The 27,437-nt window shown below is 36.5% G+C and overlaps 1 protein-coding gene, 1 non-coding gene and 1 pseudogene across 7 annotated transcripts; 2 read left to right on the forward strand and 1 right to left on the reverse strand.

The window, feature by feature from the left end:
* LOC114293376 (Cytochrome c oxidase, subunit Vib family protein) lies at nt 1-27,437 on the forward strand. 6 transcript variants are annotated; one of them, XR_003640038.2, is made up of 6 exons: nt 1-150; nt 284-421; nt 528-603; nt 1,390-1,476; nt 7,010-7,114; nt 23,538-23,646. XR_003640038.2 is itself a non-coding variant. In XM_028237438.2 (5 exons), exons 1-5 carry the CDS (start codon nt 61-63, stop codon nt 7,015-7,017), a joined length of 399 nt encoding a protein of 132 aa, XP_028093239.1. In that variant the 5' UTR covers nt 1-60; the 3' UTR covers nt 7,018-7,313. The 6 variants fall into 6 exon arrangements, 5 of the variants coding, with proteins under 5 accessions (XP_028093239.1, XP_028093234.2, XP_028093236.2 ...); XM_028237438.2 differs by lacking the exon at nt 23,538-23,646 and having other exon boundaries at nt 7,010-7,313; XM_028237433.2 differs by lacking the exons at nt 1,390-1,476; nt 7,010-7,114; nt 23,538-23,646 and adding an exon at nt 26,964-27,437.
* On the forward strand, nt 2,587-2,689 carry LOC114293400 (U6 spliceosomal RNA). The gene has a single exon (XR_003640046.2). It is a non-coding gene; the product is annotated as a U6 spliceosomal RNA (small nuclear RNA).
* LOC114262175 (3-dehydroquinate synthase, chloroplastic pseudogene) lies at nt 12,824-13,558 on the reverse strand (annotated as a pseudogene).

The raw sequence follows: 27,437 nt of genomic DNA on the forward strand, positions 1-27,437 counted from the left end.
CACGCCATTCCTGTTTCTCATTTTCAAACAATTCTGAACACCTGAGCGCTCTCTCTCTCCATGGTGATGGCACTAGAACCCCACGCATCACAGAACCCTGATAAAATTCACACAGACGTCCTCTTAGAAGCAAGACAAGCTTGCTACAAGGTATTCACTCAATTTTCTTCAACAATTTATATATATATACACATATTTGTGTGTACATGTATGCATATGTGAATGTGCATTCTTAAACAAACTTCCAAGGCTTAATAATCTTTGAATGTTCCAAACCCACAAGGCTCGTGATGCATTCTATGCATGTTTGGAGATGGAATCGAACAAGAAACCAACCGAAATCGCTTCAGTTGGACTACTGTACCCTATTGAATGCAAGAAATCTAGGGATCAATTTGTGAAACAATGTCGACCCACTTGGGTAATTTATTTAATTTTGAATTAATATTTGTGGGTTTGCATTTTGTTTCATTGTTATGTTTTGGGTTTTGATTTTTGAGAGTGGTGTGTTGTGAATTTTTGTACAGGTGAAGCATTTTGATAGGCAGTACGCTTCGAAGAAGAGGCTTCAAAGGCTTTTGGATGACAGTGAGTCCAGGAGAGGTCCGTTGTCACTTCCACAGCCTTACACTTTCAAGCCCACTAATTGATTTTTCACATATATAGGTCATCTTGAAAATTTGTTTTTATGGTTGAGAGTGATGAATTTGCAATTGTATAGCGATTACTTTACAGTCAAGGATTTTGGGTTGAATGGGTCTTCTTATAATAGAATTTTCATTGCCTGTCTTACTGAGTAGTTATTATGGTTTCATGTGTACTTGGTGAAAGCAATTGTGGGGTTTTGTTATTGCTGAACTCACCATTATGCAAATATAAGTTTCAAAATTTGAGCAATCATGGTAATGACTTATTTTTGAACTGTTTGGGAAGTGGGATTTTAGCCCAATTTAGGCTAAAATCCACAAAAAGATAAAATAGGTTAAAATAGCTAATAAGACAAACTGTCACATCAAATCTATAATCATTTCATTTTTTTTCTCACAAACATTACATCAAACTATAAAAAAATCTAATCTTCCCAAATACAAAAATTTTAGCCTATTAAAATAGCCTATTAAAATAGTAACTTTCCAAACACCCACTTTGTATTTTGATTGCTCTTACTATTTCAATTCCAAGTGAATGTTTGGAGATATACATTTTCTTGTTGAATGTAACTCACTCAGTTTTGGCGATCAGTTTTTTGTTTTGTTTTTTAAAATTTTTAAAGGAGTAATTGAGTAAATTATGGCCTCATTGGGCTGGGTTGATCCATTTTGGCAGGGGTGTGAAGCTTGGCCCCTGTGGAAGAGGGAATTGAAATCTTTTTGTTGGTTACCCTTGTAGTGTATTGGGTGACTCTTGCTTTGATTCTTCCACAATCTTTGGGTTCTAGCAAAAAGAGTTATTATGTGATTCAGACTGCAGAATCAGGCAATTTACTTATTCCATGGATTTTGTTACTTTTGCATTTATGGTTAGATTCATTTCATGTATTTGGACTTGGTAAAATGTACTTCTAGAATCAACATAATTTTAACCTCGATGGTATTGTGCTTACTTGAATGATCAAGTGTTTTTTTTTATTAGCAACAAAGAAATTTAATTAAAAAATGAGAGAGAGAAAATGCAGAGAGTATAATAGGGAAAAAAGTTCCACGAAGAAAAAAATTTGCATATTACACACTATAGGTCTCCAATATCTACTAATTAAAAACACAGGATCAAGTTGTTTTTTTATTTTTATTTTTTATGTATGTTTTCAGATTTTTGTATAGTTTTAGGTTGATTTGTGTGTCTGTGCATATGCCTTGTGAACAGAAAGGTATATGCATTTTTATGGAAGTGGATTTCCTCCATATGCCTTTTAATATATATATATATATATACAAATTATATTAAATTACAAATTTGAGCACATACCAACCCTGTTCTGACCCTTATATGGCTGGGGTATTCAAACCAATAATAACACATTGGGATAGTGAAGGATGTAAGATAGGTGAGTAATAGTATGTTCTCACAAAAATGCAATGAGATGACAACTATATTGAAGAGCTTTGTGATAGTACTTTCTTGCATGAACTGTGGCACTTAAGATTTGATTATTAATAAGTTAACGCATTGGGAAAAGGTAATCAACAAGTGGTGTTATGATGAGGAATGGGAACAATGAAAGGACAAATTTAGAATTTCACAAGGACTACTTTTTGGATGTTTTATAAACTACTTTGAAGTTAAATTGAGTTTTATTTAAATATTTTATAGGTTAGAATGTTTCTAGGTGGATTCTTTTAATTAGGTTTTAGCTATGAAGCACGGGTACAAGTATGGGTACCGATGTTGGTACTGGTAGGTCATTAGCAAATCGGTATGGCCAAACCTTAAAAAAAAAGGATACGATTAAGTAAGGGGTACGTCCATAATTTTATTTTTATCTTTAATAATACTTAGTATTGCATGATATATAACAATTAGAAAATCAAATGCAAAAAGCAGTTAAAACAAGGTACAAAGTTTAATGACAAAATCAGTTTAGATTGAGTCCCTTTGGGGACATTCGTTAAGATTGGAAGGATATAGAGAAGATTAGCATGGCTCCTGCGTAAGGATGGCATGCACAAATGGAGAAATCAATTTAGATTGAATCTACAAATCAAAGTTTACTTCCAAAACCAAAAGCAAGGTTGATGTAACTAGTTTAATCAATGCCAATACATAAGAAAACTACAAACCAAAGTATAATTCTAAAAAGAAAACTAAGCATAAATAAATGGAAGTCCTACAAAACTAAGAATCTACACTTCCATCAACTTCATCACTTAATAATATAGCTTCCATTTATGGCTCATCAAGTGAAATATTTGCGAGAGAGATAGATGCTCGGTAATTGCAAAAGAATGACCTTAAAGTATTTCTCAAATTTGTGGTAATTGAATAAATACCCTTTATTTTATGAGTTCTAAACATAGACATAACATATTTATTTTGGTACCCCCTTATATTTAAAAAAAGGATATTTATGCATCAATGTGTCCACAAAAGTGCCCCATACCTACCCATGCTATACTCAAGCCAGACTCAATACCAAACCAAACCAAACCAAACCAAATCAAGCCTTAAGTCCCATCAAATGGGGTCGGCTACATGAATCCTTCTTCTCCACGCGGCCCTATCAAAGGCCATTTCGTTAGTCAAATTAAGTAGATCCATATCTCTATTTACAACGTTAGCCAACGTTAATCTAGGCCTACCCTGTCCCCTAACACTCCTCTCTACCGTTACAGTATCGCATCTCTTCACTACTGTCTCTGTTGGTCTCTGTTGAATGTGACCAAACCATCTCAATCGATTCTCTCTCAACTTATCTTTTAGCGGTGCTACTCCTACCCATTCCCGAATACACTCATTTCTAATTCTGTCTTGTCTAGTCTTGCCACACATCCACCTTAGCATCCTCATCTCAGCCACACTCATCTTATCTACATGTTGTTTCTTGGTTGCTCAACACTCCGTCCCATATAACATTGCTGGTCTAATAGCCATTCTATAGAACTTACCTTTTAGTCTAGTGGGTATTCGTTTATCGTACAATACCCCAGACGCATTTCTCCACTTACACCATCCCGCCTTAATCCTATGGGCCACATTCACATCAATCTTCCCTGCTGTTGTAATAATTGACCCTAAATAACGAAAATGTTGACTCTTAGGCAATTCTTGGCTCTCAGTCTTCACTTCTCCTCTGTTTTCATTGTTACTGTTACTAAATTTGCACTCCATGTATTCTGTCTTATTTCTGCTTATCCGGAAACCTTTAGATTCATGAGCTTTTTTTCAAATCTCCAACTTTGTATTAACTCCTCTCTAGTCTCATCCACTAGTACGATATCGTCTGTAAAAAGTATACACCATGGCACGTCATCCTGAATTTTTCTCGTCAACTCATCCATAACTAAAACAAAAAGATAAGGGTTTAAGGTAGATCCTTGGTGTAACCCAACAGTGATAGGAAATTCATTTGTCTCTCTGGCAGGCGATCTTATAGTGGTCACCACCCCTTCATACATGTCCCTAATCATATCAATGTAACATTTTGTCACCTCTTTCTTCTCTAACACCAACCATATTATATCTCGGGACACTCTGTCATATGCTTTCTCAAGGTTGATAAACACTATATGAATGTCTCTTGTCTTTTCTCTATACTTTTCTAGTACTCTCCTCAAAAGATAAATCGCTTCCATTGTTGACCTGCCGGGCATAAACCCAAATTGATTCTCTGACACCTCTGTTATATCTCGTAATCGGCGTTCAATCACCCTCTTCCACACTTTCATTATATGGCACATTAGCTTGATTCCTCTATAGTTACAATTCTGGACATCTCCTTTATTCTTATATATTGGCACTAAAATACTCTTCCTCCACTCATCTGGCATGTTTCTAGTCAATAAAATTTTGCTAAACAACCTAGTCAACCAAACAATCCCTTTTTTACCCAAGCACTTCCAAGCTTCAATAGGGATATCATCGGGTCCTAAAGTCTTATTTGATTTCATCTTCTTAAGTGCAATCTCCACTTCAAAGTTCCTAATCTTACGATAAAACCTATAGTCTTGGTTTATCGTATTATTAGCCATTTCTTCCTCTATTTCCGTACCTCCATATTCCTCATTTAATAGTTTCTCAAAATAGTTCTTTCATCTTTCCTTAATCTCTTCATCCTTCACTAATACCTTAGAATCCTCACTCTTGATGTACTTAACTTGATTAAAATCTCTTGTTTTCCTCTCTCGTATCTTAGCAAAGTTGTATACCCTCTTCTCTCCTTTTTTACTATCTAGTCTAGTGTATAGGTCATTATAAGCTTTCAACTTGGCCTCTTTCACTACTTTTTTGACCTCCTTATTAGTCAATCTATAGCTCTTAAGGTTTCCTTAGTTTTATCCTTCTGTCTCTTTTTAAAACACTCTTTCTTTGCCTTAACTACCACTTGAACCTCTTCCCTCCACCACCAAGTTTCCCTAGCGTTGGGTCCCGTCCCTTTCGACTCTCCAAGCACTTCCCTTGAGATTCTCCTCATACAATTGGCCATCGAGTTCCATATAGCGTTAGTATCATCTTCCAAGTCTCAAGTACCTTCCTTATTCATTCTATTCTTAAATATTTCTAGTTTATCTCCTTTTAGGTCCCGCCATCTCGTCCTACGACGCCCACCATCTTTCCTAGCTCGGTATTGCCCTCTAAAACATAAATCTAGTACCAAAATTCTATGTTGAGAGGCCAGGCTCTCTCCAGAAATCACCTTACAATCATTGCATTTTAGGCGGTCCACTTTTTTCACTAAGAAGTAATCTATTTGGCTCTTAACTGACCCACTCTTAAAAGTTATCAAATGCTCCTCCCTTTTCTTATATATAGTATTGGCCACCACAAGGTCAGAAGCCAACGCAAAATCTAAGATACTCTCTCCAGTCTCATTTTTGCCACCAAAACTGTATCCACCATGCACCCTTTCATAGCCTAGTTTATCTATGCAGCCTACACGGCCATTAAAATCTCCACATATAACCAGGTCCTCTCCTACGGGCATCTCCTGTAAGATCTCATCCATTTGCTCCCAAAAAACCCTCTTAGTCTGATCATCTAATCCTACTTGAGGGGCGTATGCACTAATAACGTTCACTATATTCCCTCCAATAACTAGTTTAACTAACATAATCCTATCCCTTTTCCTAATGACTGTCACTACATTCTCCACCAGACCCTTTCCTGCATCTGTTCTTACCACTATAATACAGTTTAAAACCGGTATCTTCAATTTCCCTAACTTTCTCACCCGTCCACTTAGTTTCTTGTACGTAAGCTATACTAACTCTCCTCCTAATCAGAACATTTACTAATTCCATCGTCTTACCAGTCAAGCCAGACCCAATATTCAAAAAATTAATAAAATAAACCAAATGTCTTTCACATAACGAGTACACATGCTGTTGTACCGGTACACCTACCCATATTGGATAAGTACCCGGTACTTATATGATAAGAATTTTTGGAGTATCATGCTTTATAGGGTTTTAGCAGGTAGGGCTATTTTGTTAACTATACAAATTGCTAAACATAGCTATTGGGAGTTGCTGATGAATTGTATTACGTGTTAAATATTATTTGGGTCTCATATGAAGACTATATTTAGAAAATTTTAGTTCAAATTATTTTAGTTTCCTGATGTTGGAGTCATAGTGAGGGAAAATGTGGAGGCTTAATATTCAACTCGCTCACAATAACTTTCCACCATATGGAGACTTAAATGATAATTTTATTAATAAATGTCAATTAGTATTTAATATTTAATTTCTTATTATTACCGTATTACTACCTCAGTCTCAAATTGTTTGTCTGGCATAGAAAATGAGAACTTAAAAATAATATATTCTTGTGCCAAAATTTTCAATTTTTTTTTTTTTGCCCCACAATATAAAAGTACTTACAAAATCTTTTAGTTGGTGGTTTTTTTTTTAAAAACATCACTATGCGAATATATTATTATTTTTAAGTTCTCGTTTTTTGTGTTTTTAGTATCTTATTTTTAGTTTGCGATTGAAAAATAACATTAGTTTAGGGTCAGGGATTATGGGATGTTGGGTAATCTTAAAATTAAGTTTTCATTGCCTTCCTTACTGTGTAGTTATTATGGGTTCATCTGTAAAAAAATGAAAGAAATTGTGGGTTTTTTATTGGTGAACTCATCACTTTACAAATATAAGTTCTGAATTTGAACAGTTGTGATAGATACTTATTTTGTATTTTGGTTACTCTTTAATTCCAAATGTTTGTTTAGATATACATTTTTCTTCTTGAATGTTGCTCACTGGGTTCTTGGGGGGTTGAACATTTTATTTTTGTGGGAGTAGTACCTTAGTAAACTGTGGCCTCATTGGGCTGGGTTGATTCATTTTGGCAGGGGTGTGAAGCTTGGCCCTTGTGGAAGAGAGAAGTGAAATCTTTTTTTTGGTTATCCTCATAACCTATTGGGTGGTTCTTGCTTTGAATCTTATACAATCTTTGGGTGAGAGAAAATAGTTCTTATCTGATTTGGTCTGTGGCATCAGACAATTTACTTAATCAATGGAGTCTGTTACTTTTGGCATTTCTGGTTCGATTTATTTCAGAGTATTTGGTCTCAATAAAATATACTTATGGAATGAACATGTGCTTATCCTTGATGGTGTTGTGCTTGCTTGAATGATCAAGTGGTAGTTTTGCTATGTGTGTTATGAGTTTCTTCTATAATTTTAAATCGATTGTGGATGTGTGTCATGGATTTCTATAGAAATGGATTTCCTCTAATACTATTTAATGTTCTTTTTATTTTTACAAACTAATATTTGGTTGGGAACTTGAGCAAGTACCACCTCAGTTGTCAACTTTTTACCCTTAATTTTTTCGTTGTTAGTTAGGGTATTCAACCCAATAACTTATTCGAAGATTGAAGTAAGTAAGATGAGTGATGATATCTTTCACAAAAGGGCAAAGAGATGACAACAATATTGAAGAACTATATGATACTAGAAGTACTCTCCAATGTAGCTTTCTTTTGTGGACCATGGCACTTAAGATTTGATTACCAATAAGTTAGCTCTCATAGTGAAAAGGTACTTCACAAGTGGTGTTATGATGACGAGTGGGAAGAATAAACCAACTATTAGAATCCTAAATAGCTTCTATTTAGGTATCCTCTAAAACAGTAACATGTTGATTCTCAATCAACCCTAACACCCTTCCTTACATTGTGACCTTCTTTTCAACCATTAAAACCCTAAATAGCCACTACATAGGCCAATTTAGTCCTTTTAGTTGTGCCAATTTTGAAAACCCATCAAGCTTCTATTATTGAAACCACACTAATTAGATTTTATTTTAATTTTTATTTGCAAGTCCTAGAACATATCTTTTATCTTTTAGCTTTTAGAATCTCAATCCTAACAACTTTTCATAGCCAAAAACCCACCACAGAATTCAATTGTAGGCTGTATTAAGCCTAGTTTCTTAATCTTCCCTACATCGTGCTACTTACATAAAAGAGGTGGTGCAGTATAATTAAGATTATGGAATTTTTTTCATGCAAATTGCAAAGGATTATATCTATTGGGCCTCAAAGAAAAGAAAACTAAACAGTGTGTTTGGTTTGAGTGTTTTGGATTAAGTTTTTTGAAAATTGAGTTTTTTGATTTCGTGTTTTTTTTGTTTTTAGTGAATATTTTTAAAGTTTTAAACATTTTTTTTTTACTTTTTTAGATGCACTTTACTTAGATATATCTAAAAAGTAAAAAGGTTGTGAAAAAATATTTTAAAAAATTAATAAATACATACAAATACAGAAAATGTACTCAATTCTTGTTTTTTTTTTGTTTTTTGTTTTGTTTTGTTTTGTTTTGTTTTGTTTTTTTTTTGGGTATTTAGTGAATTTTTAAAAGGTTTTTTTTTTTTTCCACAATTTTTTTACTTTTTAGGTATATTTATGTTAGGTATGTCTAAAAAGTAAAAAAAAATTACTTAAAATATTAAAAAAATTCAATAAAAACAAAAAAACACGGGAAACAAGAAAGTAGAATTTTCTGAGAAGTGTTTTTGGAAAAATGGAACCAAGCAAAGTAAAAACAATTTGATCTGTTTTTGTAGTTCAAGATTTGTCTTTTATATATTATTTGAAATGTATGAAAAGAAAACTTCATTTAGTTTTGGTTCTTAATTTATTCTTAATATGTAATGGTTGTTGTGATTCTTAGTTTCCTAGTCTCAAAGTCTCTATACAAAAAAAAAAAAAAAAAAAAAAAAAAAACACACTTGGGCTTAAGGTAAACCTCACAAAGGCTCTGTTTGGTAGAGCTGTGGGAAAGTGCTTATAGCTTATGCCTTAACAGCTTATAGCTTATAACTATGAACATAAACTGATTTCTGACTTATAAATTAAGCATCCCCTGCCCCACTCAAAGAATAAGCTGATTTCTGACTTACAAAAAGTTATAAGCTGCATTGTTAAGTTAAATCAAACACATCAAAATAGCTTAAATTAAGCTGAAAGCTGAAATAAGCAGCTTTTAAGCTGCACCAAACAGGCACAAAGTGGCTTCTTGTAGATTTTTTCATCCTCAAGTACTTCACTAGCTCTTATCAGGTATCCTATTTCTATGGTGGCATACACTTTTTTGTGGGGATGGCTTTTAGAAAATGAAAACTTAAATTTGGTTTTGGGCCCATAGGTTTTGTAATTTGGGACTTCCTTTTTCTTGGAAATCTCATAAGTTTCTCAAGAATCAGATGTTTCAAAATCCTCATTCTTGATATGAGTTTTATAAGGGTTCTACTTTACAGCTATTGATGTCTTTGTTTGGTATGTAAGCAACCAAGTGTTGTCTCAGTATCATGTTCAAAAGAAATTGATTCATCATTTGTGACATCTACCTATGCGGGTTACAAAAGAATAATAGTTGGTAATCACATTTGAATAGCTTACATGATGTTCAAATGTAATCATCTTAACATTACATGTTAATATGTGTGCATACCGCAACCAATGGATGGTTGATACCTAAATAGTAGTATGTCTAAAGCCAAAATATTCCAAGATACGTATTAAAAATCAAAAGAAATAAGCAAACATATTAATTAGTAAAAAAAAAAAAAAAAAATCAGTTAAAGATACAATTATAATGGTTGTAGAAGACTTGATTCTACTTTTGTTGTTTAGAATTTAGAGGCTTGAGACAACTTTTTTTATGTCATTCTCTTAGTTTATATTTCACCATCTTTTGCAACCTTGTAGAACCAGGAAACACTCACCAGTTGCAATCCTAGTACCTATCATGACTTTGCACTTTCTTTTCAATTTGTGGTGTAGCTTGTGTGGTATTATGGTAAACTGCAGGTACTCTTAAGTTGACTATCATAATGTGACAAGTGGGCATGGCCCTAGAGGATTTTTGTTCAGAATACTCTATTTGGTTTTTAACTTGTAAAAAAGAAGCCTGTTTCAGAAAATTGTTGCAATTTTTAGCTATAAAGGCTTGGTTACTAGCTATGGTGCTTAAAGGTATCCGTAACATGGAAAAAGAGAGGAAAGAAACTAAAACACTCAAATTCTAAAAATTGTTGTCCCAAAAACATACCTCTATTCTTGCTATATATATTGTTAAAATTCAATGTATAAAGAGAAATAGAGAATTGTATTATTGATTGATGTATTGATAATTGTCAATTTATTGAATGTTACAATGATTCCTATATATAGAAGAGTAGGTGGTAGTAGGTGGTAGATGGAGTAGGTAAAGTGGAGGTGGTAGGTGGAGTAGGTGAAGTGGAGGTGGTAGTGGTGTAGGTGAATTTTAACAGCCCCCCGCAAACTCAAGGGGGATAGGAACTAACCAACTTGAGTTTGGAGAGAGTAACAAAACAAGAAAATACATAAAAATAAAAGAGGATAGGAGACACTGTATGGTCGTGTCAGACCATTGGTGAAGACACTGGATGGTGGTGTCATAACGTTGTAGAGGACACTGTATGGTGGTGTCATAACGTTGTAGAGGACAACACTGTATGGGGGTGTCATAACGTTGTAGAGGACACTGTATAGTGGTGTCATAACGGTGTAGAGGACACTGGAGGGCGGTGTCAGACCGATGTAGAAGACAGTTTATGGGGTCATGTCGGACCGTTGTAGCAGACAATGTTGTGACAGTTGTTGTAACAGTTTACGGAGTCTTGCTGGACCCTTGTAGAAACTAACCGGAATCAATGTTGGGACAGTTTACAGAGTCTTGTCGGACCCATGAAGGAGCTAACCGAAATTGTCGGGACAGTATACAGAGTCTTGTCGGACCCATGAAGGAGCTAACCGGAATCAATGTCGGGACAGTTTACAGAGTCTTGTCGGACCCTTAAAAAGTCACACCCTCAAAAGGTGTGCCCAATCTGTCAAAAGGCGTGCCATCAAAAGGCGTGCCCAATCTATAAAAAGGCGTGCCATCAAAAGGCGTGCCTATCAAAAGGAGCGCCCATGTTGTCGGCGAGCGCCGAGGGGTGCATGATGCGTGTGCCTGCCTCGGCTATTTAACCAAGGTTGAGGCGGAGGCTGTGCAAACCAGTCTGAAACCGCCGAAAATCCTTTGAAAAAACTCTTCCGTTTCTGAGAAAGAGATTCTGGAACACTCTGTTGCCATTCTGTAACCAACCTTTCTCTGAAGCACTCAGCAACCCATAACATGGTCTCGTCTTCCCGTTCAGCTACCCAGAATATGGCCTCTTCGTCCCGTGGTCTGCTCACTCTCTTTCCCGACCTCAACGAGTCAACAAGAGAGATAACTGGTGCGGTGGCCAGTGAACCTCAACCAAGCGCCTCTGGTTTTGCTCCGTTGAACTTCCCTATGCGGTCGGTGGAGCAAAAAATGGCAGTGCAAACAGATATTGAGGCCAATCAGTATACTTTGAAGTCATGTGTGGAGACCATGACGGCGGTCACAAACCTGTCGCACCGGCTGCAGAGTAGGACAAATGAGGTGCAGTAGTTAAACGCCCAACTGGCTCTGCTCCAGCGCATGTATAAGGATGCGCGAGCAGAGATAAGTGTGCTAAAGGCGGAAAATAAGGAGCTGAAGCGGAAGGCCACCGTTATGTTCCGATTTGGAGGTCCGCCATATGCTGCAGTGGAGGAGTAGGGAGTAGTGATCATGCCCAGTGGAGTGGGAAACACGGAGGCAGCACCGTCAAGGGCTGCCCAGGACGGAGGCAAGAAGAAGAGACCGGCGGCAGAGTAGAGAAGAAAAATCCGGCCTATGGATGTAGTTGTTTTGTGTGTGTTGTTTTGTTTTGTTTTTTTTTTGTTTTTTTGTTTTTTTGTTTTTTTTTTGTGTTTTTGTGTAAGTGTGATCGGGGTTGATCCCTGAGAGGAATAAAAGAAGGTAAGGTTTGGTGTGCAAATCTTTATCACACGGATTTGTGAAAAACAGCAATGGTGTTTGGAATTATATTTTTTTTTTGTTTTTTTAAGAATAAGAATAAGAATAATAATAATAATAATATAGGAAGGTAGAAAGCATAGGCTGCAAAAGTTGACAGAGGGGGAACTTTGGGTAAGAGAGTATAAAAAAAATATATATATATATATTAAAATAAGAGAAAGTGGAGTGGGGTTGGGAGGTGAAAAAGAGTATAATCAACAATTGGGGTTTTTGGAAAAGCATCAGTGCCGATCAGGCGCCTGGGGACTTGACTAGTGATGGCCACGACGGGGTTTGTGGGTGGTTCGGTTTTGTAATTTTTTTTTTTTTTTTTGAAATGAAAGAAGGAAGATAAAATAAAATAAATAAAAGAGATAGTGGGATCAGACGGTGTGGTGTGAAAGTGGAGTGTTTGGGTAATAATGGTCCCTTTTGGGGAATCCAACTTTTTTTGGTAGTACAATTATTATACTTTTAAAAAGTTGGTTTTCCAAAATTACCCTTTGATAGTACACTTTTTTGAGAATATCAATGTCATAATTGTACTTTTTATATTATTTATGAATTTAAAAGAAGGGCAAAATGGGAAATTTATATTATTTTTGTACTTGATTTTTGAAGAGGGACTAATATTTTGGGACAATGAAAAATGGAATAAGGGACTAATATTATGGGACGGAGGGAGTATAATAAAAAGAGATATATATATATATATATATATAAAATAAAGAAAGTGGGGGAGAGTGGGAAGCATAATAATGAGTATGTGGTGTGTTGTGTATGGGAATCTTTCTTGGCTATGTGTTCAATGTATCAGTATCTATAAGCACACAGTCAGGTTGATAGAATGCACCAATCAAATTTTGCCCAAGACGATGGTTGATTCCAGTTTTTGTTTTCCCTTACAGAAGAATCCACTTGTGCCATGGCAGCCGTAGGAATCTGAATGAAATTAACTCCACGAAGGAAGGCGGCAGCAGCAAATCCACACATGTCACCAATGACATCACCACCAAGGGCAACAAATGTACAACGTCGATCCAACTGTGACTCAATTGCCTTGTCAAAGACTTTCATGAGAGTGTCCATGTTCTTGTACTTTTCACCATCTGGTAAAATAACACTCTCAACAGAAACATTTGGGTTCCCATGTGTTAAAGCACTAACAACTTTATCCAAGTAGATTGGTGCAAGTGTGGTGTTAGTGACCACAAGGACTCTCTTGCCATGAACATGCTGTTGAAGAAGATGAGGCTGATCAAGTAGTCCAGATCCGATGTAGATCGGGTAGCTCCGGTCGCCCAAATCGACATCGACGATGGTAGGAACGGCGGAAGTGGCAGTACTAGGCGGCTGGGCCACAACCTGAGCTGCTGAAGTCGCCGACACCTGCATTCGACAAGCAGGAGCACCGTTCCGGTTCAATTGCGAGGACAGAGAAGAGCATCGAAGAGATACAGAATCGGAGTTTCGGAACCGGAGGAAGAAATCGGTGGCGGTGGAGGGGGGTTTGGAGAGAGAGGTGAATGGTGTGTTGTTGGGAAATAGATGGAGGTGTGTTTTGTTTGGAGATTTAGGAGGTGAGGAAGTTGGAGCTGTCACGGGAGCCGCCGGAGTTTTGGTCGGAGAAGAAGCCCGAGACTGAGCTCCGACGCCGGACACTATGAAGAACAGAAATGCAAAAGCGAACGCAGGGTTTCGAGCCATGGCTTGTTCTAGAAAGAGAAAGTAGAGAGAGAAAGTGTGAGAGAGGTCCTGCGAGGTCTCAAATTGGTTGAGGTCCGGCGGGCGGTTAAGGCAAAGTTGCCGCCCGCCGGAAGGCGAAGAATATCAAGAGCTTAACCTATAGCTCTGATACCATGTTAAAATTCAATGTATAAAGAGAAATAGAGAATTGTATTATTAATTGATGTATTGATAATTGTCAATTTATTGAATGTTACAATGATTTCTATATATAGAAGAGTAGGTGGTAGTAGGTGGTAGATGGAGTAGGTAAAGTGGAGGTGGTAGGTGGAGTAGGTGAAGTGGAGGTGGTAGTGGTGTAGGTGAATTTTAACATATATATATATATATCTGAGAGAACAAGAAGAAAAAGAAACCTATATTCTTAATTGGAACACACAAAGTTAACTTACTTTGCCCCAAGTATTGTACATTTGAAAATAAATCGGTGGTTAAATAAAACCCATGACTAGGTAATAATTAAAAAAAAAAAAAAAAAAAGGAACAAAAGAACAAAGAATTCATTAAAATAAAACCATAAATATGAACCAATTTAGACTTGATCAAAACAATTAGATATCACAAAGCTCTAATTATCTATGTTAGAAAAAAAGTCACATTCCTTTTTTCCCTTTTTGTGAAGCATATTCAACTAGGCTTGGCTCCCAAAATAGTATCAAGCCTTCATCGTGTCACATTCCTCCAATTGGCGAATAATCTACCTCAAGCTCTATAGCAATGACGTGCAATGACGTGCAATGACTTCCTTCCAACCTTCAAACTTGAACTGTTGTGGGTGTTGAAATTTCTAGTCAATAAAATATTGCTTTCTTGATTGGAAGAAATAACAATGACTATAGTAATACGATCAGCAAGGCCTGATTTGGCCACTCTAAGAGCAAAACCTGCATGGGCCCATCAAGCAGCCATGGTACTAGGAGATTGCCGCCATTCATGGCCATTATGGGGTGAAAAACCTATGTGATTCGTAATAGATTTAATTGCACCAAATCCCAAACAATTAAAACTGACAATCTCAATCATTTAGCACGTATGAAAGAGATTTAGATTGTTGTTTCACAATTAATAAATCAATACAAACGACTATAACGTGGAAAAAAACCATAGTTGGAGCACCTCCAATTGTGATAAAAAATCACGAGCGAAACGCCACTAATCAATCCACTATGAAGAATGAAAGAATACAAATTTACCAAACAATTTATCTAAACTCTGTAAAATTGTCTTCAACAACTTGTTCCTCTTTCACCAATGTCTTCGTCTTAGAATTGATCAGCTTGATGTCGAATCCATGACCACGAGCATTCTTGAACTCCTTCAAAGACACATGTTGAAATCCTCGGAATCCACCGACGAATAACTCTTTTGTATTGAATGATCAAAACACAATCCCTTTGATATAATTCACTCGATTCATGATATAAACTCTCATAGATATCAAAGGAAAACCAGCAAAGAAGCTCTGGATGAGAATGCTAATACCTAAGAAGATCCGGAAGCCGTGTCTTAGAAACAGACTTGATCGCAACTTTATAGCAGGCAAAATCGCGATCACCGCTCGAGCCATGGAATGGTCGCTCGAGCGGTGTGACTTAAACACGTGTTTTTGCATAAGTGTCTTCGCTTGAGCAATGGAAAGTTCGCTTGAGCGTGAAAACTCAAGTCCCAATATTGTTGCAGTCAGTTCAAACTTCTGTGAGGCTTGCATCTTCGCTCGAGCGATGCTTTCACCGCTCGAGCGATGAAGTTAAAATCCAAGGAATAAAAACAATGCAATAAGACATGTTTGTTCGCAAAATTGGCAACAAGTAGGGATCTAACAATTTCCCTTTTTGTCAATTCCCGGACAAAACATTATGACAAATTTTCCTATCAAACACACGCACTAGACACAAAAACTAACTAAACAAACCACTACAAAACTAGTCTAAATCAACCCTAACTATATAACTAGCCTTGAAGAAACCACCTGCGAAGATAAAACATAATCGAAAGCACTGGAGATAGATGACTAATCAGAAGTGTATCAAATCAAAATCCACAATCCAAAACTCATAATTAGAACTATTAACAAAATGAGGATTATCCAAAAGCAATAACAATTCTGAATTAATCAATCTAAAGTTCCAAGTCTAGTAGTCTAGTTCAAGTCACCATCCCAAACTAAAGTCACAATTAGTCAACCCACCCATAAAACTCCAAATCAAAAAATATACTCCCCTTTTTGCTCGGGAGAGACAAAGTAGACAGTGGGAGCTATCCAATAGATACAGGCCAAAGAGATCAAAATAGGAATAAACAAAAGAAACTGTCCAAGAAAGGAGGAAAAAAACAAAAAATGTCCAGAAGATAAGAAAAAGAACTGTCTAAATAGAATAAATCACCACCAATCACTAAGAAGGAGGTGGCTGCTGCATTTGCAAAAGAGATAGTATCTGGGCAAGTTGCGTGGATGTCTGATCAACTGTCTGCTCGATGTGACCGAGTCGGCCATCAAAAGCATCAAGACGAGCATCCATGCAATCAAGTTGCTGGGTCATGGAATGTTCAAGCCGTCGTAGCTGGCCGCGAATGGTCCTTGGACGGACAGCCCGCTCCACCTCACCAGCCGCTGCAGCATCAAGCTCAGCCTCCGTAGCGAACTGGTCTTCACCTGTATCAGAATGACTCGCCTGGCGATCCAATTCCGGGGCGTGCCACACAATTCAGTGGCTACCATGTCAAAGTCTGCAAATACATTTAGCAAGAAACGGAAAGTGACAATTCTGAACTTCAGAAAGGTTAAGAAACTTTCGAATAACCTCCTGATCAATGAAATTTTCTTTATTTCGAACCCAAGAAAAGCGAGTGTAATCATCAATAGTTAAAAAAATATACCTTTAACCTCCAATGCTTTCAGTATGAGTGGGTCCCATAAGATTTATATGAACAAGTTCAAGAGGGTGCTTGGTTGTCAAGCTGTTCACCTTTTTATGAGGGGCACGAGTTTGCTTTCTTAATTGACATGACCCGCACACATGGTTCACATTCTTACTCATTTTGGGCACTCCTCTCACAATCTCTTTGTTGGCTATCTTAGGCCTCGTTTGGCAACAAGCCGGTTTAGCCAAAAAGCCAAAAAGTTACTAAAAAACTCAAAAAGCCAACAACTCATACCAAAAAGTTAAAGATTCTCTTTTCTTTCTACTTTTTGCACATCTTTTCGTAAAAAGCCAAAAAGTCATCCCAAACATATTAGTTTTTTTTAGTTCATATTTTAGCCAAATAGCCAAAAAATTACTAAATTAGCCTGCTCCTAAACGAGGCCTTAGTTAGGTCTTTAAAGTTCATGTGACTTAATCTTTGATGCCACAAGTCAAGATTGCTTATGATGGCCGAGTGACAAGTGAGATCATTAGTGGTAACAATCCCATAGTAGTTATTAGATGTGCGAACTCCATGCATAATAGTATTTCCCTTTTTATCCAAAATTTCACATTTATTTTTTGAAAATAATACTTCGTGATGAGAATCAAACATTTGACTGATGCTCAAAAGATTAGTTTTAAGGCCATCAACGAGCAAAATATTTTCCAGCTTAGGTAGACCGACCACACTTGTAGAATCCTTACCAATGACTCTAGAAGTGCCACCATCTCCAAAGGTAACAATTCCTCTTTCATATTTCTCAAGAGATGTGAAGTAGGATTTGTCACCTGTCATGTGTGAGTCACATGCTTTCAGTGCAGTGTGAACAACAAAACAAGGTCACTCTTTCTCACCCATATCTTTTTGGCCTTCATAGAAGCGGGACTGGCAGTCTTGGTAAAAGTCTTAGCGTTGTGAACGCCATTATGTATCTTGGTATTTCGCTTAGACATGTAAGATTGTCTCCTAACCCATGAAGTATTAGAATTTCTATATTTTTAAGACACATTACCAAACAAGTCATGACAATAAGGGCGAATGTGGCCATACCTACCACAATGATGACAAATGAAAACAGGTTTTACCTCCCTTTTATTGATCATACCCCCCTTTAGGTTGGAGAGATTTATCATTTTGTTGAATTTTCAGCTTTCCCTTTTCTTGAGTCTTGATGTCATGAGATGTAGAGGCCTTCCCCCTTTTGCAGTGCTGCGTCACCATAGCCTAGCCCACTTTTGTCACAACTTATCTGTTGTGATCCGATGATGTCTTCCAGTGACATTGACCCTCTATTCCACATGTCAATTGTGGCTCTAGTGATTTTGATTTCTTCCTCTTTATGACTTACTAGCTCTTCCAAGGCAACTTGCGTCAACTCAAGAGATTCAATCTTCTCTTCATATGTGGCATAGATTTTGAGAAGTTCATTTTTTTCGGTCTCAAAAGTCAGAAGCTTTGCACAAAGATCTTGTCTATCACTTTGAGATCTTGATGACATCCTTTCTAGCTGTTGAAATCTCTTCCTTTAGCTTGACATTCTCACTTTCACATGCTTTGAATTTGATAGTGAGTTTGTCATTAATCTCGGATATGTTTAGAGATTCACTGTATAGTTTTTCATAGGCTTGTTGAAGTTTGTCACCATCAATCTCATCATTGTCTTCCAAGGTTTAATCATCTTCTTTTTGTTTTCCTCTCTCCTCGAGCGCATCCGGTCGAGCAACTAAGGCATGAAGATTACTAGATGGTTGTGAAGATGACTTTCCTTTTTCATGGAATTGCATAAGAACCTCCCATGCTTTTTTGGCATTCTTGCAGTGAGCAATCCGTTGTTCTTCTTCTTCAGAAATTGCTTCACGGATGGTGTTCAGAATTCTTTCACTGCTCTCCATATCAGCTCTTTCAATAGCATTCCATTCCCCTGTCGACTTGGCAACCTATTGATTGGTGATCGGATCGATCACAAATGGTACTTCAACATTCTCCTCAATTGTGTGCCAACCTTTAGGATCCCAAGCTCTGAGATAGACTCTCATTCTACACTTTCAATATAGATAATTGCTCCCATCGAAAATAGGAACACGATGCACACTATGGCCATGAGCAAACTCAACCGGCTTTGGAGTTGGTTGAGTGAAGCAGGAGTAGAATGCCGTGTATGTACTATCTCCATCTTCACCGGATTCGGTTCCTTTTGCTTCCTGCTCTGACCTGGTTTCATCATCCCAAGTCACTGTGTAGACTTTCTTTTGATTCTTTTTCGAAGGGCATTCGAGTGCAATATGCCCAGACCCTTGGCATTCATAGCACTTGACTCCTTGTCCTCTCAAATTCTTCTTCTCAGCTTTCAGAGCAACTTTGGGTGGAGCAGTTTTGAATTTTTCATTACCCTTATTTTTAGAACTGGGGGCCTTGAAATTAAGCTTCTTTTTCTTTAAATTTTTTTAAAATTGATTGGTAAACATAGCCATCATTTCGGACTCTAGATCAATTTCTATCTCAGGGTTCTTAGCAGTCTCATAAGCACTAGTAAAGGCCACACTATCTTTTTGTTTTTTCTTAGAAATCTGATGGGCTTCATAAGTCTGCTGGTTTCCAACCAACTGATCAAGCTTGAGGTTCTCAACATCCTGAGCCTTCTCTATAGCTGTCATTTTTTATTGGAACCTATCAGGTAAGGACCTCAAAATTTTACCATCAACTTTAGATTTAAGAATTTTTTTACCGATTGTGAAACATGAATTCATAATGTCACTAAGTTTGGCATAAAAATCATCAAATGTCTCATCATCTCGCATAAAAAGAGTTTCAAAAGAAGAGGTGAGATGTTGAAGTTTTGATCTTTTAACAGCAGTAGTACCCCCGTGAATAGTTTCAAGAATGTCCCAAACCTTTTTTGCTACCTCACACATACAAATACAACATAACTCTTCTGTTGTGACGGAGCAAAAGAGAGAATTGAGCGATTTACTGTTCCAACTCAAATTTTGATAATCAATTACGTCCCACTTATCAATTGGTTTGGGGATATCAATACCATCGATGGTAATAATAGGTTCACTCCACCCATAGATAACAGAGTACTAAACTTTCTCATCAATAGATTTTAAAAATGCCCTCATACGAGTTTTTCAATAAGAATAGTTTGTCTTATCAAGTAAAGGAGGTCTATGGGTCGAGCTACCTTTGCGAATTGAATCCATGACACGAATCACACAAAATTACACTCCTATAGTTTTATTTAAAAACAAAGAGTAACCCGCTCTGATACCAATTAAAAAACCTACGTGATTCGTAATAGATTTAATTGCTCTAAATCCCAAACAATTAAAACTGACAATCTAAATCGTCTAGCACGTATGAAAGAGATTTAGATTGTTGTTTCACAATTAATAAATCAACACAAACAACTTTAACGTGGAAAAAATTACAGTTGGAGCACCTCCAATTGTGATAAAAAATCACGGGCGAAATGTCACAAATCAATCCACTATGAAGAACGAAAGAATACAAATTTACCAAACAATTTATCCAAACTTTGTAAAATTGTTTTCAACAATTTGTTCCTCTTTCACCAACGCCTTCATCTCGGAATTGATCAGCTTGATGTCGAATCCACAACATCCACCTCGAATCCACGACCACGAGCAGTTTTGAATTCTTTCAAAGACTTCACGCTCAAATCCTCGGATTCCACTGACGAATAACTCTTTTGTATTAAATGATCAAAACACAAACCCTTTGATATAATCCACTCAATTCATGATATAAACTCTCACAAATATCAAAGGAAAACCAACAAAGAAGCTCTAGATGAGAACCCTAATATCCAAGAAAAAGATCTGGAAGTCGTGCCCTAGAAACGGACTTGATCGCAACTTCATAGAAGGCAAAATCGCGATCACTGCTCGAGCCATGGAATGGTTGCTCGAGCGATGTGACTTAAACGCATGTTTTTGCATAAGTGTCTTTGCTCGAGCGATGGAAAGTTCGCTCGAGCGTGAAAACTCAAGTCCCAGTATTTTTGCAGTCAGTTCAAACTTCTATGAGGCTTGCATCTTCACTCTAGCGATGCTTTCACTACTCGAGCGATCAAGTTAAATGCAAGGAATAAAAACAACGCAATAAGACATGCTTGTTCGCGGAATTGGCAACAAAGTAGGGACCTAACATGGGGAATTAAAGGAGTATTGTGGGAATTTGTCCTTCAACGTGTACAACTGTATTTTCCTACTAGATGAATTCAACATGTGGACCAATGGTGATTTAATTACATTCTTGATTTGCATTGGAAACAATAAGGAGCCCTGTAACATCCATAATTTCAACATCCTTATTTTTTACAGTGGTCATTTCATTTGGTATTGGTTTGCATTGGGAACAGTAAGAAGCCCTATAACATCCTTAGTTTTGATAGTGTGCTCATTTCATTTGGCTTTGGTTTGCATTGTAAACATTAAGAAGCCCTCTAACATCCATAATTTTAACATTCTTAGTTTTGACTCTGCTCATTTCATTTGGTGTTGTGGGCTCATCTCATTTTGTTTTTACTTTTCTCAAGCAATGAATTATGCCTGTCACTTTATTTTATTTTATTTTATTTTTTCAATTTATCTTTTGAAGTCTAGATGATGATCTTCTTCATGATCTTGAAGTAATTATCCATTTAACAAAAAAATATAACATGATCTTCAGTATGCCAAAGGCACACCAATTTTAAATTTTTTTTTTTTTTGAACTTTTTGGAATCCTAAATTATGTTTGAGATGTCTGATCTTCTCACATTGCTTTTGGATATTTGCATTATGGTAAAAGTTGGCCACAGTGTTGAAGAAGATAATCATACCTGAACATGGTTCTATGTTCCTTTTCTACAAAAGAAGAAGAAGACGTGGTTTGTGTAGGAATCTTGATAACTGCAATAAAATGTGACTGTCATAAAACTTATATTAGGGTAACACTTGCAATTTTGAATTTTGGAGTAGATTCTTTAGTAGTTTTTAGGAACCGGAACTTCGTTCCCACAAGCTATCAGTCTGAGTAAGTAAAGCTAACAAGAAGAAAGAGATAAATGAAATAAAATACTTCAAAATTTTGCTATTCAAAATGCTTGTCTGAATCCTCTAGACAATGAAAATAAACTACGGTTTTGGTTTTTGTCTCTGTTAAGCACAATAAATCACCTTTGACAGCGTGAAAATTAATCTGAAACCCTTGATTACATTATTTTGTGAGGGGTTTCAAGAATAAATCGACCTCCTTCCTCTTTATTGCGGAATTGCTAGGGAGTTGTCGACTCTGTTGTTCAGTTTTTCATTAGTGATTGGACTTTCCAAAGGTAAGTGGTGGGGATGTTTGATAAACAGGTGGCCAAATGGGTGGTGTTCCAGCTTTTTGTTTGGTTGGAATTGGGTTTCCAGATTGGGGGAGTTGTCTGATAGCCCCCTTCATTTTACTTTGTTATTTTAATTGAGTGATTCTTTATCTTTTATTTATTTATTTTTTCTTGCCCTTGTTAGTGCACAGATGAATTTGGCTGACTACATTATTGAATAGTGTTTAAGGGGTGCTGAGACATATACGTTGATGATAATAACAAAAGTAAATTACTTAATTAGTCATTTGTGAACAATATGAGAACGCAAATTCCTTGCATTTTGCTTCCAAGTTGATTGGAGATTGTCAAGCTGAAGAATGTAGCAGAAATGATGTTTGCTTCAGGAAAGTAAATATCGAATATGATGTATGGAATTTAAACTTAATATTAAAGGTAGTGGCCTATTGTATAGATAGAAAACTGCAGGTTGTGTAGCTGTTTAGCTGTAGTAATATGCTAGAAACCCAATTGAAGGATAGAGTTTGATTTGATATAGGGTTTTGTTCTTTGAATGAGAAATTTTTTTCAGTGGGCACTTATCAATCTAGAATCCTAGGGCCATTTGTATTGAATATCAGAGAGACTAAATGCTACTTAGATCCATATCTTTTTTAATTATGTCAGTGTTTAAGAAAGATCTGTTCATTCTGTTTCATGGTAGGGTAGACTGACTATTCTTTTTAGTTGCTATAGTGGGACTGGAAGTTGGGAGATTGAGTTACTAAATTATTGGTTACATGGTTCGAGATGCAAATAGGCTTTCTAGAAATGAGGACTTTATTTATATGATTAGATACAAATGAGTGTGTTCTACCCCATGTTAAATGGGTACTTCAAAACACATGAAGGATCTGTGCTGGACTTGATAACGGGTGTGAGATGTGTTGGACACGTTCCCAGCTGTTGTGTCATAGAAAAGAAAGGCTAGATATTTCGAGCCTGCTTAAAATTCAGAAAAATACTTTCTTAATCAAACCATGATAGCCAAGGGTGCTCAACTTGTCAGAGCAATACCTAATCTGCTTTAACCTTATGTGCCAAAACAAACACTGCACCCTGCTCAAATCCCTACATTAAACCCATTAATTTGCATCCTGTTGGAACTGTTATGTAAATAAGTTTGACCCGAGGATGTTAAAAGAGTGTGTAAACAAATTTGAGTCTTGATTATCAGATGTTCGTATCATATTTCCTTGATTTAGAGCAATTTATAATTTCTAAATGAGACTCGGTTACGTTTAACTGCACTACTCAAGAAAGGGAAGAAAAGGGCCCGAGTGCAACATGATTTATAGGTTGTGGTTTTGTCTATTATTGAGTCCTCTCTGTTACCTTGGAAAATGCTGTAGTGATGGTTCTTGGCAAACCCTGTTCCTAGTGATCAGTTCTAACTTCTATCTTGACATCTATATTAAGTAAAAGTTTATTTGAGTCATTTTCCAACAAATGTGTGCATGTGGATACAGGGATTTTATCTGCAACCAACTACACACAACTGCGGGGAACCATAGCTGAAAAGCCTTTTGGAGTTGTCTTTGGCTCCCAACTTTTAGTACGTGCTTGAAGCACAGTTGCACGAAGCTTCACTTCTAGCATTAAAATTTTGGTTCCTTCCTTTTCTTGACCTTTAATTTCAATTTTTCCTTTTATGTGCAATATGTTGGCTCAGGAAGATTTCCAATTTTATCAAATCTGCAACTACTTTCATGTTCATTTTTCTATTTGAGTGATGAAATGCATAATTTGCTTACATTTGCTTGTTGGGATTTATGCATGTGTAGAAGGATATACTATCTACTCTAAAAAATTGCAATCATGAATCTTGATGCTTTATTGAGTTGACCTGTTCTTTTTATAACACAGTAGTGGACTTCATGTCTCTCAATATTCCCATGTGCCTATTATATTTGATACCAGTGGAATTTGGTGAGGTCTTTAGAGTACAATTAAAAAAAATTTAAAGTCGAATTCATTTAATGGAGTCGGGGCATGTTTTCTCTTTTTGTGTATGTGTGTATCTCTTTGGATGTATGTGTGTATAAAGTTTTTAAAGGACTTAGTGCTCATGATGTGCTATGCTATATCAACATTTACAAGTCTTGGGGACTTGATATCTTAGTTTACTCGGGGATATTCCTTTTAAGTTCTTTCTGATGTGGTTTTACAATTTTCAGTAAGTGACAATCTACACTTACTTTGGTTTGCCTTCAACATTCTTGTCTTTGAATTAGATCTCTACAAATTCGCTTCTTATTGGATGTGTTTGGTAGATTAAGTACCCTGTGTCCTTGTCTTTTGAACTTTGTTTTTTGAAGAAAATATAATAACCATATGATGCTTAGTTTTGCTGCTAGACTATTCATTGTTGGGTTTTGTAAATCTTACAGAGTTCAGAAGACAAGGACACAGGGTACTCGACACAAACTGTCAACCTTTCTTGCTAAGTTCATTTCCTACCTTTTTCTGGGATTGCTTTCGCAGCAGAATAACCATGGGGTTGTGTCTAGTGTCAAATTCATTGGTTGTTCCTTTAGTAAAGGAAAGCTATTTTCGCTTCCTGTTTCTACTATTATCCTAGGTTTTGTTGGCTTCAAAGAAGTTGGAAATTTCCAAGTCCTGAAGTTACTAGTTATGTGAAGAATTAAGAAAGATAAATTAGATACATAATTAACCTTTTGAGATTTTTTTGCTCTTCTTTACTTTTTGGGTTTGTGTAGTTCCTTAGTTTATTTTAGTTAAGATATTGCTGTAAGAAAGGGGAATAGTACCGGTTGAATCTGTTCCACCTCAAACACTAGCCACCCATCATCAAAATTCAATTTCTACCTTTCTTTACACCATGGCTACGCTCCTCGACTCTTCTACCATCTTTGCACTCCTTCACCTAATTCATCCATATAATGAGCCTAGAAACATGCTCCTTCCAAATAGATCAAATTATTGAAGAAATGGATGAAACTTCTGTCCAAGAATATGCATTTCATGATAATGGTGCATAAAATATGGGAGATGGTCTTCGGCAGTGAGATGGACTTATTTACCTTTTGATTTGAACATCATAGGCTTCAAGGTTTATTGTAGTACAAATGTCGGGCTATAAAGAAGTTGAGTCAAGTAAGGTAGTAGGTTGTTTAAGCTTGATTTGAAAATGTACCGAGTTTCAAAATATGTTCAAGTTTGGTTTGATTACATAATGAATCTATCTCAAATGAGCTTTTAATGAGCCTAATACGAGTTGATCTCGAGTAACTTGATTTTTTTATAGTGCATGTAAACTTTTCGAGCCAAGTAGTAGATTGTTCAAATTTGGCTTGAAAACTTTACAAGCTTAAAATTATGGTCAAACTTGGCTTGTTTACATACTATGAGCTTTTAACAACCAAACACGAGTCAAGTTCAAATAGCTTGATTCGTTTAACGTCATACACAAATGGGATCTGCAAGTAAAACAAGCCGGCATATCCTTTGCAAAAGATGCACAATGGCGGGGGTCTCATGCGTTGGACTGGCAAATTTGATTCGCATATGCTTTCTATGAGCAAAGAAAATGTTTTCGGAGTGTAAACTGGGCATGTCATAACCACTTGGGGTGGTAGTTCAGTGGAAATCCGGGTTGTCCCCACACAAGGCATCTTGGGTTCGATTCATGGGGGTTGCAAACTATGGTCTACTTTGCTCCTTTGTCGCACGCCTTGAAATTTTGATATAGGGTTTGTTTAGGCTCCATTGTTGTACTAGTGGGGGGTCCCTTCCTTTGAATTAGGTTAAATCTGACTATTAACTTGTAACCTCGAGGTCAGGGACTTAAGAACCTTCCTTTGAATTAGGTTAAATCTGACTATTAACTTGTAACCTTGAGGTCAGGGACTTAAGAAGCTATGATGATCGCATGGAGGTTGTTGTTGTTGTTTTTTTTTTTTTTTTTCTCAGTTATAAATGAAAAAATAAACAAAAGAAAATAAAATTAGGCATGTCATGTGGGACTTATGTGATTGGAAGGTGTCGCTCAAGAAGCTTTGACTGAGAATTAGAGTTAATATTAGCTACATCCACCTATTGTCCTTGGTTGCTTCCAGCTCACCATTCTCAATCCTCTCCTAACTCCAATATTATATGCAACGTCACCTAACATGAGAAATTGATCACAACAAAGAGGAAATCAGTCAATATATTCTTCCAATAAATTAAAATAAAATAAAATAATTGAATAATTTAAAATTTAATTATGATTTCTATTTCTTTTATTGGGAAGTTTGTTTAAATAAAGATTTGTTGTGTACTGGCCTTCTTTGATCTTGTCGTGCAACAAATAAACACTTGCCAAAACACTGCTTATATTTTGCAGGTAAGGACCTTTTCTTTAATTAAAACATATGATAGTGTGTTGACTATTCTCTCTCTCTCTCTCTCTCTCTCTCTCTCTCATACACAGTTAGAAATATGGTGTAGTGGTTTCATTTGTTTTGTATATGCAAGTTGAAGTGTGGTCAAAGCTGCCTTTGGGGTCACATTCATCCATCAAAGGTTTTAAAACTAGCCACCACCCAAACTCATGGTCAATTGGATTGAAATTGCCGACTTAGCCTAGGGCCCCATGATTCAATATTTGGCACCTAAATAAAAAGCTGAAGAAATACCAAACTTTTAAAAAAAAAAAAATGGAAAGTGCGTTATAACACACAGATATACATGTGTATATTAATGCAATGTAGCAAAGACGACAGTTGGGCAATGATCCCTCGTGTTCGTTATGTTCTCATTACGATAACACAACCTTACATGTTCTTAGGGATTGACAACAGTCCAAGAAATTTTGGCATGAACTTATTCCCCCATCACATTGGATGCTCTTTTTCTCATTGTCTAACGTCGATGGGGCTGTGTCTCGACAGAATGGCCAAGTGGGGGGCTAATTTGCTCGGATCAAGGTGCTTGGGTTTGTGGATTCAGGTATCATGTGGGTCTTTCATCTATCCTTGTTTGGTACTGGTTTCAGCTGGCTTGGTCTCAAGGTTATCACAGCATTATCATTGAATCGGACTTTGTGGAAGCAATCCAAGCTGTTCAGAAAATCAATTCTGCGCACCCTAATTTCAACCTTTGTCAAGACATTTGGGACTTTTTGAATAGGGAGTGGCAATGCAAGCTTCAACAAATCTGGCGTGAAGCAAGTGTTTGTGCAGACCTTTTGGCGTGAACTATAATGGCTGCTCTTGATATGTTAGCAATGTTTCTTGATAGTGATAAATAGAGGGTTGGTTCCTCCAGGATTGTTAGCCTGTAATTTATCTTTTTTGGACTTCGGCCCAACTTTAACCCATAATAATAATAATAATAATAATAATAATATGAATGTGAAAGGAAAA

The sequence above is a fragment of the Camellia sinensis genome, chromosome 4, assembly GCF_055761805.1.
Source record: "Camellia sinensis isolate YWXY chromosome 4, ASM5576180v1, whole genome shotgun sequence".
Lineage (NCBI taxonomy): Eukaryota > Viridiplantae > Streptophyta > Magnoliopsida > Ericales > Theaceae > Camellia > Camellia sinensis.

Coding starts and splice junctions, on each gene's coding strand:
- LOC114293376 (XM_028237433.2), top strand. CDS start 61: ATGGTGATGGCACTAGAACCCCACGCATCACAGAACCCTGATAAAATT. Junction 151..283: donor CAAGACAAGCTTGCTACAAG/GTATTCACTCAA, acceptor CAAACCCACAAG/GCTCGTGATGCATTCTATGC. Junction 422..527: donor AACAATGTCGACCCACTTGG/GTAATTTATTTA, acceptor ATTTTTGTACAG/GTGAAGCATTTTGATAGGCA.